Source organism: Gossypium raimondii, chromosome 10 (genome assembly GCF_025698545.1).
Source record: "Gossypium raimondii isolate GPD5lz chromosome 10, ASM2569854v1, whole genome shotgun sequence".
In the NCBI taxonomy this organism is placed as follows: Eukaryota; Viridiplantae; Streptophyta; class Magnoliopsida; order Malvales; family Malvaceae; genus Gossypium; species Gossypium raimondii.
In genome coordinates, this window is record NC_068574.1 from 61,724,868 (window position 1) to 61,737,453 (window position 12,586).

General features: G+C 31.7%; 2 protein-coding genes across 2 annotated transcripts; both read right to left on the reverse strand.

The window, feature by feature from the left end:
* Positions 1–26: 26 nt before the first annotated feature.
* Positions 27–8,518, reverse strand: LOC105775777 (uncharacterized). Its single transcript, XM_052621599.1, has 6 exons — positions 8,067–8,518; positions 2,140–2,604; positions 1,703–2,032; positions 676–1,536; positions 474–589; positions 27–395 (listed from the first exon to the last, which is right to left on the reverse strand). The coding sequence occupies exons 1-5, from the start codon at positions 8,508–8,510 to the stop codon at positions 533–535; spliced, it is 2,157 nt and encodes a 718-aa protein (XP_052477559.1). The 5' UTR covers positions 8,511–8,518; the 3' UTR covers positions 27–395; positions 474–532.
* A 181-nt stretch (positions 8,519–8,699) lies between these two features.
* Positions 8,700–12,517, reverse strand: LOC128031976 (uncharacterized). The gene is made up of 4 exons (XM_052622583.1): positions 12,338–12,517; positions 11,715–12,092; positions 11,123–11,581; positions 8,700–9,506 (listed from the first exon to the last, which is right to left on the reverse strand). Exons 1-4 carry the CDS (start codon positions 12,515–12,517, stop codon positions 8,700–8,702), a joined length of 1,824 nt encoding a protein of 607 aa, XP_052478543.1.
* Positions 12,518–12,586: the final 69 nt, after the last annotated feature.

Consider the following 12,586-nt stretch of genomic DNA (forward strand, 5'->3'; position numbering starts at 1 on the left):
TGAGGATGAAAATGAGAATCCTGAGATTGAAGAGATATTAGCTTCAACTTTTCATCAAAATACTGAAATAAGTACATAATATTCTTTATAGAGAGAACAAAAAAAGATGAAACAAGCACACCCAAAATGAGTAGCAATCTTAGTTAAATCGTCTAATCCCCCAAGCTGATACAAAAATACCAGCAAAAAGTATAATGTGGCTGAAATGCATCCGTAAAACTGGGGTCAACCTTACTACAAAAAGTTTTCAAGTTTGTAATTCCCAGTGCCAAACATGATGCACTTCAAAATCAACACTTAGGTTTATAATGTGAAATGCAACAGTTCAATAGTGGATTTGCAAAAACTGAATAAAGGAAAGTGGACGCCCCCATACTCCAATAGAGCAACTCAACCTACAATGAAAAAGGCATTTCCATAGTCACTTTGTAAAGCATTAGTTAAGCCATGATGAAAATAGAAGAGTAAAATACCATTTGGTTTGAATTAAAATGAAACTGAGCTTGTCTCACACGGACCCCAACATATTTCCTTATTTCATTTGGAGCAACTGATCAGTAACCTCGACCGCTTGAGAATTTTGAACACTCTGTACGTGCGTGATCAAAAGAAACAATTATAAAGAAAGGTAAAACCAACGTTTTCAAAAGTTAAACACTTTAAAATGATTGGTACCATTTCATCGAACATATGTTTTATGCTAGTGTTAAGATCGCCTTCCCACTGCAGTTCACCGTCCTCATCTCCTGTTAAGTGCGCTTGTTCCAGCCTTGGTGTGCTTAACTCTCCTTGACAGAAATTCTTCATTTTGGGGCACTTTTTCACCTTCACCATTTGCAAGACTGGGAACTCCAACAAGTGATGCGCCAAGGAAAAGCTTGCTAGACTTGGCAGACAACTTAGTTCCAAATACTTCAGTTTGGGGAAAACAATGTTGCCTTGTATTTCTTCACCCTCACATGCTATGATTTCTTGTATCATCTCACAATCATCTATGCTCAGGCTTTCTAGTAGCGTCAGGCTCTTTGCTGTCCAGCATGCCATTAGATTGATGAATCCATGGCATCTTGAAACTTCCATACTTAATAGATTTTTGAAAGACAACAAAAATGGCTCTATAGTCTTTAACGTTAGCTCTGGAAGTTGAGACAACCTTAACGCCTCTAACTGATAGCATGCCGATGTGTGCCTTTCCTCATTGATGAGTCCTTCAAACAAAGTCTTTAATGTCAACTCTGGAAGTTCAGACAAGCTTAATTCCTTTAACTGAGAGAACGCTGATGTATGTCTTTCCTTGTGGCCGAGTCCTTCAGACCGGACTAATTCAGAAATGGAAGCATTGTTTATAACAAGCTTCTGAAGCTTTGGTAGTGAGCGAATGAAGGAATATGGAAGAGTAGTGGATGTCTCAGGAAAGAATTGGAGGTTAAGAAGTTTGAGGTTTGGGAAACACTGCAATGAGAGTTGTCCATCACATATCCCCTTCATCATATCACTCGTCGTCAGTGTTAAATCTTGTAAAACAGGGAAAGTGTCCTGGACACCAACAAATATATTAAACATGGATTAAAGAGTTTTAAATTTAAGTAAGAGAGAAGGTGAGAATATTAGTTAGTTAAAAAGGCAATTTATAGGTAATCTCATTTGATTTGGATATAATCTCGAGTAATGAACATGGAATATCAACTATCAGTGAGCATACCTCATTGACGCAAAACAAGGGTTGTTGGTTTGAGATTTGAACCTCACCAAATATCTGTGCTTTGGGGCATTCAATAACGTCCATTTGTTTCAAGGATGGCCATTGGCTGGTATGCATCCTAGAGAAGAAACTTTTCAATCTCGGCAACTTACCCAATCCAAGGTGCGTTACATGGGGAAATACAAACTTGGTCGTCACTGTTTCTGCCATAGTAGACCGAGTAGCTGATGTTGACTGTGACTCATTGGCAATGAGTCCTTGCAGCTCAATTATTTCTTCTAACGAATCACAATTCTGAATCCGCAACTTCTCCAGACGAGGGAAAACAACCTAATAAACCATTTGATTGGGTTAATAACTGAAAAATGTTGAAATGAAAAAAATTAATGAAAGAAGTAAAAGGAGAAGAATGGTAAAGTAAAAGGAGAAGAAATGACCTTTTCATTGAGGACAGCAGAGTCATTTGTTTGTGTAGGTTGGTGAATTTGAGGTTCATCTCCACATACAGATTTAGAGATGAAAGTTTTCAGCAGAGGACATTTTTTTAGCGTTAGCTTTTTTAAGCATGGGAATTCAGAGTAATTTTGAAAGCAGAAATTTGTGAGTTTGGGAAGGTCTCCCAGTGACAGCAACTTTAGTTTAGAGAAAATCGTATGATTCCTCCTTTGATCTTCTGCACCCAATCCATCCGTGAAGATTACTTGTTCCATCGCATTACAGTCTTTAATTTTAAGACGTCGGAGCAGCACAAGATCTTTTAGTAAGAACGACGGAAACAGGTATTTCAAATTGTGACACCCTTCCACCCGTAAGTGTTTGAGAGATAAGGAAGATGGGTGGTGCCATATCTCATGAATGTTAATGGAGGACAAAGTCAGATGCTTCAAATTGGGAATGACAACCTGCAGACATATATAAATGTCATAATAAGATAACATAACTCTTCCTTCTTTACATACAAATACAAATTCAATCAAAATCAGAAGAAGAAATGATAAATTGTAGAGAAAATTGAAACATGGACTGAGTTAAGTGATAAAATGTAGAGCTGCATAAATCTAACATCATTCAACCGCCTTTCTTTTCTATCCTTAAATTACACTTTCATTATCATTTACATTATTTATTTTTCATTTACACTTTTATTTTATTTCACTAATTAATTAACAGAAAAATCAGCAATTTTCACTTTTTCATTCAACTTTAATTATGGTTTGAAGGTTTTTTATTGCTGTAAAATAGTTAATATATTTTAATTATGTTTAATAATTTTAATATTATTACTTTATATTAATTACATGAAATAAAAATACACTATATTTGTCACATATTTATTTATTAAAAGGCTTAATAAGACATTTGATATCCGAAACGACACTTTTTCTTAATTTAGTATCTAAGTTTTTTTATGTCTAATTTGATATCTAAACTTGTTAAACATTATACAAATTACTCCATTATACTAATCGTGTTATTCCTCAATATGATACGTATGTTTTTCTTTCTATTCTTATAATCAATCAACCAGTTTACCCCGAAGCCGTTACGAAAAATGATGTGGCACTAAAAGACCAATTCGCCATTAACCTGTGGCATTTCTTATAAGAGTCTCACACCCAATAACAATTTGACACATGGTAACATTATAAAAATATAGTTTTAAATTTTTAAAAATAATATTTTTTAAATTCATTAATATTTGAAAAATAAAAATATAATATATATTTTTTGAAAAATAGAATTAATTTTTTTGTTAAATTAAGGTTAATTAACAATTTTTTTAATTAGGTCCCAAAGTATCAAGTTTAGGTACTAAATTAGAAAAAAAGAGTCAAATTTAGGTACCAAATGTTATATTAAACTTATTTAAAAAATATAATTATTTATTTTACAATTTATTAAAATTAAAACAAGTGGTTAAGTATAATGGTAAGGTACGTTGCCCTCCCAAAAGAAGGAACTAGGTTTGAACTTAGAGATGACATTATTAAGAAGGTAGCCATTAATCCGAACATAAACCATAAAAGCGGATATAAAATTACCAAAATAAAAATTACTAGCTTCTCTAATGTTAAGTGATTTTACCTATTTAATTATTTTTAAATAATATGTTTTGAATTATTGTAATTGCTGTAAAATAATATTCATTATCCAAGCTATTGGATATAATTAAAATATTTAATAATATAAATGATATTATAATAAATTTTGAAATCACAATTAAAATATTTTATTATATTCAATGTTTTACTTCGTATAATTAATATAAAGCAACATATAATTCAGAATAATAACACATATCATTCACGTTTAATAAAAATTTTCCTAATCACCATTAAAGCATTCGTACAAATTATAAAGTATTGATATATTATAAATTAACTTGACAGTAAGTGTATATTTAAGATGACTAAAAGGCCTGGAAAAGGGAAGTAATAATGTCTAAAAGATTTTGTTTGATATTCTTCATACTCAACAACCTCATTCATTGCTATCTTTTATGCTATCAATTCCCCCACTATTTATCTAATACATTCTCATCATATATGGATTCTCATGAATTCATCAAATAGAAAGAGAGAAGATATGAATTATTTAGTGCACATAAATATTGAATATCAAACTCACCTTGTCGCAGAATAAAGTTGTAGTATTATCTTCCACGCCTTGCTCGCCAACCACTTTATCACTCTTTATTGAATTTAAAGAAGAAAACGCCGTCATTTTTGGACACCCAGCTATTGCAATATCACTCAAATTTGAAAATTCAAGAGCTCGACTTCCCAAATAAAAATTTGTCAAGTTGGAACACGCCTTTATTTCTACAAAGGAGAGCTTAGGAAATGTGAACTCATGTGCTGTTGCTTCCTCCTCGTCTTCCCTAATCACTTGTTCCATTGTATTGCATTCTTTTACTACTATCCACCATAGTTGCTTGAGGCTCAAAAGCATAGACGAGGTAAAAATGTACTTCAAGCTGCTACATTTATAAAAGTTTATTTTGCCAAGGCATGTCAATTCCAAAACTGCTCGAGGGCTTTTTTTCCATATTTCTATCAACTCGGGAAACGTGTCAGAGATGGTCAAATAACCTAGGCTATGGCATCCAACCTAAAACAACAAATTCCTCCATATTAGTACATTCATAATTCAAAAATAAACACTCTTTGTTAGTTATTCAACAATGAAAGAATAGGAAAGAAAATCGAGCACTAACATTCATTGCATCAGGACAAGGAAGTTAGATAGCATTATGAATTAACTCCGTACCTTTTTTATGTTCAACAGTTGTAAGGTGGTATTCAAGTCACCTGCCCAACACCCTTTCATATCGAAACTATCCAGTTTTACACTTTGTAATTGTGGGGTGTTTAAAACTCCCTCAGAAAAGATCTTCAATTCAGGACACTCTTCCACAACTACTTCTTCCAAACAAAGAAAGTTGAAGGTGTAACTTCCAGGACAAAAGCTTGTGAGGCTCTTCAAATTGCTTAGTTGTAAACATTTCAAGTTACGAACCACAATCGTTTGATGGTAGTCTCCCTCATTTGCCACTATTTCTGTTATTTTAGTGCAGTCGCTTACCCTCATTGTTATTAATTGCACCATCTTCTCAAATACTAAGGGTGTAACTAAGTTTGTCATCATTTTGCAATATGACACTTCCAAAGTTGTGAGATTTTGGAAAGATACTGATGAGGCTCCAAGATTTATCAAATCATCACAATTCTTAATTGTGAGTGTCTGGAGATTAGAAAGAATATGGCCAAGCTCCGAATCTTTCTTCCATATATGCTTAAGATTTTTGGAAGAAGTCAATTGCAGATTTTTTATTGGTGAGGGAGTCCCAACATCTCCCTTACAAGGGACTACATGTTCGAAATCAAAACTATCAAACTCGAGACTTTTCAGATTGTAGAATCTTCGGAGGAAAAAGAATATAAAAGGAGATCCACCATGATGCCCTTTAAGAACTTTAATGTGGGGAAACAAGTTTGGTGGAAACTGGTCCACATCACCAACAAGATCTCGTAACCGAAGTTGTTCTAGATTGGGAATGATCTAGGAAACCAGTTAAACATAAACAAATCAAGCTCAATGTTTGAGTAATAGGATTTTATTTAAAATTTTTAAGAACACAGAATACCTTATGAATGAAAACTGATAAAAAAACCACACACACACAACTTGAAAGTCGAATGAAGAATAACAAGTTGAACTTTAACGTATTTAACGTATTTAGAATAAAATACATGACAGTCAAATCAAATATTGCTTGAAAATAAAAGAAAATAATAAAAATATAATTTGAGACCTAATATACACTATCTGAGAAGCCTTTATTGAGCACTTTTAAAAAATTTGATTCTTATTTGAGCACTTTCAAAATGTTTTGGTCCTTATTTGAGCAATTTAAAAGGTTTGCTTTCATTTAAACATTTTTATGGCTATCAAACCAATGTAAGATTCAGTTAATTGAATTGCATTATTATGTCATATAACACATAGCATGCGGTTTAGATGATGAAAACAAAAATATTTGGAATGATATACGTACCTCTTCAATCAACATTGCTGCCTCCCCATTCCCTTTCTTTCTTGCATTAATCTAACATCTTCTAAGGCCATTATCATTAGCAAAGCAGAACAATTTGTCCTCAATGTTTTCAACATGGGCCACAGGATTGTATGTTGCCCTTTATAGGGACATTTGAGCTCTTTTAAGTCTTCAACCACAAGTGAAGACACTTTGGGAAACTCAAACCTCATAGGCTGCTCCTCTACTCCTTCCCCTTCTGATACAATCTCCTCCACCCCACATTTTATTATGCTTAAATCTTCAAGTTGTAGAAGATGTTTGACTATTGACGCTGGAAATAGAATTTTCAAACTCTCACACCCTGAAACACTTAATTTTCGTAGATTTTGAAAAGAATCTGATGGTAGGTCATTTTGAAATATCATCTTCACATTACTCAACTGGAAGATCGTCATGGTTTCCAAGCTAGGAACAACAACCTATTCATACATATATATATATATATATGTATATAATGCCCATTTTAAAGTTAGCTCATATATCGCAAGCAAAAAAACAATAAAGGACAAATCAATTGAATTATACAAGTGTAAGACTAATGAAATAAATCACCTTCTCATTGAAGAGAGCCTGCGTGCCGGACTGATTACTAGTCTGACTAATGAATGCTTTTAACCTCGGGCAACCCTTAATCTCTAGCTCTTTCAACAATGGGAATTCGATATTATAATTTCCAGAGAAGAAGAAGATGAGGTTTGGAAGGTTACCTATCCGCAGGGAGTTTAATTGAGGGAAACAAATCACATCTTTCCTTTCTTCTTCTTCTACTTTTATTTCCTCTGTAAATATTATCTCCCTTAAGCACATGCAATCAGCTATGTCAAAGCGTTGGAGCTGCACCATACTTCTGGCGACAGAGGGTGATAACAGATGCTCAAACTTACAGCGTCCTTTGATGATCAAGCTCCTCAAATTCGAAATCCAATAATTTGTCTGGTTGTGCCACATTATGTCCTAAAATATCAAATTTAGGTGCCACATTGAAAAAAGAAGACAGAAGTACCAAATTAGAAAAAAGTGTCAAGTTTAGATACAAAACGTTATATATAATTGTTTATTTTACAAATTATTAAAACTAGTAAATGAATTACATTATAAATTTTACTAACTTCTAATATTTCATGTCTCTTGATAATTTTATCATTTAATTATTTAAATAATATATTAGTGTAAAGTAACATTTATTATTTGAATTATTGAATATAATCAAAATATATTAAATTATTTAACAATATAAATATTATTATAATATTTTTTTCTTTTAAATCTATAAAAAAATCAAAGTAAAGGGATATTCAATTCAGATTGAGTAGGAATTGTTTTGTTTTAAATAGATTTAGGGATTATAATTATTTATTTTATCTAAATATTTTCATAATCCTGGTACAAGAATCAATTTTATGAAAATAGGAAAGAAAGAAGATTATAATGTTGGGTGATATATATAAGAAAAATAGGAAGAAATTAAAATTTCAATTCATTACCCTATAAAGTAAATGGTATTATCTGCCACTTCTAAAACTTAGCTTATGAAATGAAAAAGGAAGTATTAATTTCTATCTTAATTCAACCAGTGTTGAAATAACTAAAGATTTACTCATCAACCTCATCCTTTTTTTTATCGTTTATGCTATCAATACCCCCACTTCAAATTCAATTTCTCATATATGGATTATCACCATTTATATACTCATCAATTCATCTAATAGAAAGAAAGAAGATATGAATTTTTTAGTGCACATAAATATTGAATATCAAACTCACCTTGTGGCAGAATAAAGTTGTAGTATTATCTCCCACGCCTTGCTCGCCAATCACCTTTTCACTCTCTCTTGAAATTGAAGAAGAAAATGCTGTCATTTTTGGACACCAAACTATCCTAATATCACTTAACTTTGGAAATTCAAGAGCTCGACTTCCCAAATAAAAATTTGTCAAGTTGAAACACGCCTCCAATTTTACATAGAAGAGTCGAGTAAATGTGAACTCATGTGTTGTTGCTTCCTCCTCGTCTTCCCTAATCACTTGTTCCATTGTATCGCATTCTTGTACGTTTATCCTTTCCAATTGCTTGAGGCTCAAAAGCATAGACAAGGTAAAAATGTATTTCAAGCTGCTACATCGATAAAACATCATTTGGCTAAGGTTCTTCAACTCCAAAATTGCTCGAGGGTTTTTCTTCCATATTTCTATCGACTCGGGAAACATGTTAGAGATGGTCAAATGATCATTTCGGCCATATAATTGTCCCTAAAACAACAAATTCATCCATATTATTACATTCATAATTCAAAAATAAACACTCATTGTTAGTTATTCAACAATGAAAGAATAGGAAAGAAAATCGAGCACTAACATTCATTGTATCAGGACAAGGAAGTTAGATAGCATTATGAATTAACTCCGTACCTTTTTTATGTTCAGCAGTTGTAAGGTGGTATTCAAGTCACCTGCCCAACACCCTTTCATATCGAAACTATCCGGTTTTACACTTTGCAATTGTGGGGTGTTTAAAACTCCCTCAGAAAAGATCTTCAATTTAGGACATACTTCCACAACTACTTCTTCCAAATAAGGAAAGTTGAAGGTGTAACTCCCTCCACAAAAGCTTGTAAGGCTTTGTAGTTTGCTTAGTTTCAAGCATTTCAATTTACCAACAACTATTGTTTGACGGTAGTCTCCCTCGTGTGCCACTATTTCTGTCATTTTAGTGCAGTTGCTTACCTCCATTGTTGTTAATTGCACAAGACTCTCAACTATTAAGGGTGTAGCTAAGTTTGTCATCATTTCGCAATTTGACACCTTTAAAGTTGTGAGATTTTTAAAAGATAATGAGGAGGCTCCAATATTGATCAAATCATGACAAAACATAACTCTGAGTGTTTGGAGATTAGAAAGAATATGGCCAAGCTCTGAATCTTTCCTCCACATACGCTGCAGATTTCTGAGATTAGACAAATTCAATTTTTTTATTCGTGACGGAGTCCCAACGTCTCCCGTACAAGGGAGTCCATCTCTGAAACTAAAACACTCAAGATCAAGACTTTCTGGATTGCAGATTTTTCTCAGGAAAGGAAATATAGGAAATCCATCCCCGAAGCCACCATTCACTTTAAGAACTTTAACGTGGTGAAAAAAGTTCAGTGGAAACTGGCCTTCATCACTAAGATGTGGTAACTCAAGTTGTTCTAAATTGGGAATGACCTAGGAAACCAATTAAACATTAACAGATGAAGCTCAATGTTGATGTACATGCTTAAATAAAACCAATGTACAGGAATAGGATTTTTTTTTTTTTAAGAAATCAGAATAGCTTATAAATGAAAAATGATAAAATAAAAAAAAACACACAACTTGAAAATAAAAAGACAAGAAATCATTGTTTCTGATTAAAACAAAAGGTTTTAAAACGCTAATATAATAATACATGACACTTGTACTTCCTTAATTGCTTTCAACACAATAAGCTCTTCTCTGACTCACTTTCTTTCCATCTTACATCCTTTAAGAGGTATAAAATCTTCAAATAAAGTCTTTACAGGTACTTTAACTTGATATCAATAAAAATAGGTAAATTTTAACGTATTTAGAATAAAATATATGACAATTGAATCAAGTATTGCTTGAAAATAAAAATAAAAATATAGTTTGAAACCTAATATACAACATTTTCAAAAGGTTTGACTCTTATTTGCATACTTTCAAAATATTTTGGTCCTTATTTGAGCATTTTGAAGGGTTAGGCTTTCATTTGAACATATTTGTAAAGCCCTTATATGAACATTTTGAAAGACTTGAGTCTTATGTGAGTAACCCTTTATTTGAAAATTTAACCTTTTTATCATTGTTCGGTGTTTCTTTCTATTTTTTCAAAAAAAAAAGGTAAAATACTCTTATGGTCAATCTAAAGTAAGATCTATCTTATTTTGATCACTCTAAATTTTTTCTCAATTTAACCACTCTAAATAAGATAATTGTATGAATTAATCACGACGTTAAAAATTTCATTTTATTTTAGTAGATTGTTGGTTTAGCATATTAGTCTATTGAACGATTGACATGTGGTTTTTTTTGGCTTTTAACTAAAGAGTTAATGGGGAAAAGTTTTGGACTAATTATAAGAATATTGTCCCTAATTTTTTTTAATTTTTATGTACTTTTTGAGATTTTTTATATTTTTGAATTTATATAACTATTTATTTATATATACATATTAATTTTAGGTTCAATACTAAATTGATAGAATATGTAAATATTGATTGCTAAATTTATCAAAATGTTAGAATCAAGACTATTTATCACTCATTAACATTTAATAAGAGTGTGATTGATAAATCATTAAAAATTCATTTCATTGAAAATAAAAATTTTCAACATTTAATTTTTTTAATTGTGTTTGAGAACCATATCACCATTTTACTTAATATAAAAATTTTAAAATGTTAGAACAGATAACTATTTATCACTTAATGTGAAAAATAGTAAGTTGATTTACTTTTCAAAATCTTATTTTTGAAATAAATTATTTCTGAATTTTTTGAAAAATAAAAAAAATAATTTTTATTTAAAGATAATATGAAAGTATGAAAAGATAAATATTATCATAATAATATTAATTATAATTTAAAAGAATGAATATTATGTAATTACATAATTGAATTGATGATATGATTAAAGGTGATTCTAACTCAAGTAAAATGCTTAAATATAAATATTAGATAGATAGGTCTAATGTAAGACTTCAGTTAATTAAATTGCATTATAACAACATAAAATGCATGTGATGATGAAAAGAAATATATTTGTAATGATATACATACCTCTTCGACCACCAAAGCTGCCTCCCCATTTCTCTTTCTTTCTTGGATTCTAACATCTTCTAAACCCATTATCATTAGCAAAGCAGAACCATCTGTGGTCAATTTTTTCAACATTGGCCACACAATTGTATGTTGCCCTTTATAGAAACATTTGAGCTCTTTTAGGGATGTAACCTCAAGTGAAGACACTTTGGGAAACTCAAACCTCACAGGTTGATCCTCTAATCCTTTCCCTTCCGATACAATCTCCTCCACCCCACAATCACTTATGCTTAAATCTTCAAGTTGTAAAAGATGTTTAGCTATAGACGCTGGAAATAGATTTTTCAAAATCTCACACCCTGAAACACTTAATTCTCGTAGATGTTGAAAAGAATTTGGTGGTAGGTCAGTATGAAATATCATCTTCACATTACTCAACTCGGAGATTGTCATCGTTTCCAAGCTAGGAACAGCAACCTATTCATATATATAATTCATGCCCATAAGAAAGTTAGCTCATATAATGCAGGCAAAAATTAAAAAATAAAAAAGGGACGAATCAACTGAATCATATAAGAGTAGTGTAAGACTAATGAAATAAATAACTCACCTTCTCATTGAAGAGAGTATGCATGCCGGACTCAGAACTACTTCTACTGATGAATTCTTTTAAATTCGGGCAATCCTCAATGTTTAACTCTTTCAACAAAGGGAATTCGATATTAAAATTTCCAGAGCAGAAGAAAATGAGGTCTGGAATACCCTTTATATGCAGGGAATTTAATTGAGGGAAACAAATCACATCTTCCCTTTCTTCTTCTTCTACTATTTCTTTTGTAAATATTATCTCCCTTAAGCGCATGCAATCCTTTATCTCAAAGCATTGGAGCTGCTCCAGCCTCCTGGCTACAGAGGGTGATAACAGATGCTCCAAGTTACCGCATCCATTGATGATCAACCTCCTCAAATTCGAAATCCAAAGACTTGTCTGGTTGTGCCATATTGTTTTAGTGTTAATAAAACACAATTGCAAGCTATCCGGAAAACATATTGCACACATTTACACATAATTCTTTTTTTTTCTTTTCTTAATCTTAAATTTTGTGTATTGAATTGAGTTTGGATTTTCATTGGGGTTCAAATTTATTTATTTTTATTATTAGAAAATGTAATTAATATTTTTTGATGGTGTTACTAAATAGTTACTAAATATGAACAAAGCTAAACAAATACCTGTTTATTGAAAAGTGGTACCGGCTCAAAACTTGTGGAATACTCCTCCATTCTGATTATGACATCAACTCTCTTTAAATTTGAAAATTCTTCTCCATTATTTAACTCCGCAAGTACACTCTTGATGCCTTCATGTCCCTTTAGGTCAAGATGCAAATCTTCACTCCTTTTCAGCAACATTTTCATCCCATTGTTCGAAGAAATGTTTGTATATATCTTGAGCTTCAATGTTCTCGAACATTCATATTT

What these genes read in the sequence shown, in the direction of transcription:
- LOC105775777 (XM_052621599.1), bottom strand. Translation starts at nt 8,510, where the DNA reads ATGTTTCCCGAGTCGATAGAAATATGGAAGAAAAACCCTCGAGCAATT. An exon ending in CAACTTTATTCTGCCACAAG is followed by an intron (nt 2,605 to 8,066) that starts GTGAGTTTGATA and finishes ATATGTCTGCAG; the next exon opens with GTTGTCATTCCCAATTTGAA. An exon ending in CCTTGTTTTGCGTCAATGAG is followed by an intron (nt 1,537 to 1,702) that starts GTATGCTCACTG and finishes GTTGGTGTCCAG; the next exon opens with GACACTTTCCCTGTTTTACA.
- LOC128031976 (XM_052622583.1), bottom strand. Translation starts at nt 12,517, where the DNA reads ATGTTGCTGAAAAGGAGTGAAGATTTGCATCTTGACCTAAAGGGACAT. An exon ending in TACCACTTTTCAATAAACAG is followed by an intron (nt 12,093 to 12,337) that starts GTATTTGTTTAG and finishes TGGCACAACCAG; the next exon opens with ACAAGTCTTTGGATTTCGAA. An exon ending in CAGCTTTGGTGGTCGAAGAG is followed by an intron (nt 9,507 to 11,122) that starts GTATGTATATCA and finishes TTGGTTTCCTAG; the next exon opens with GTCATTCCCAATTTAGAACA.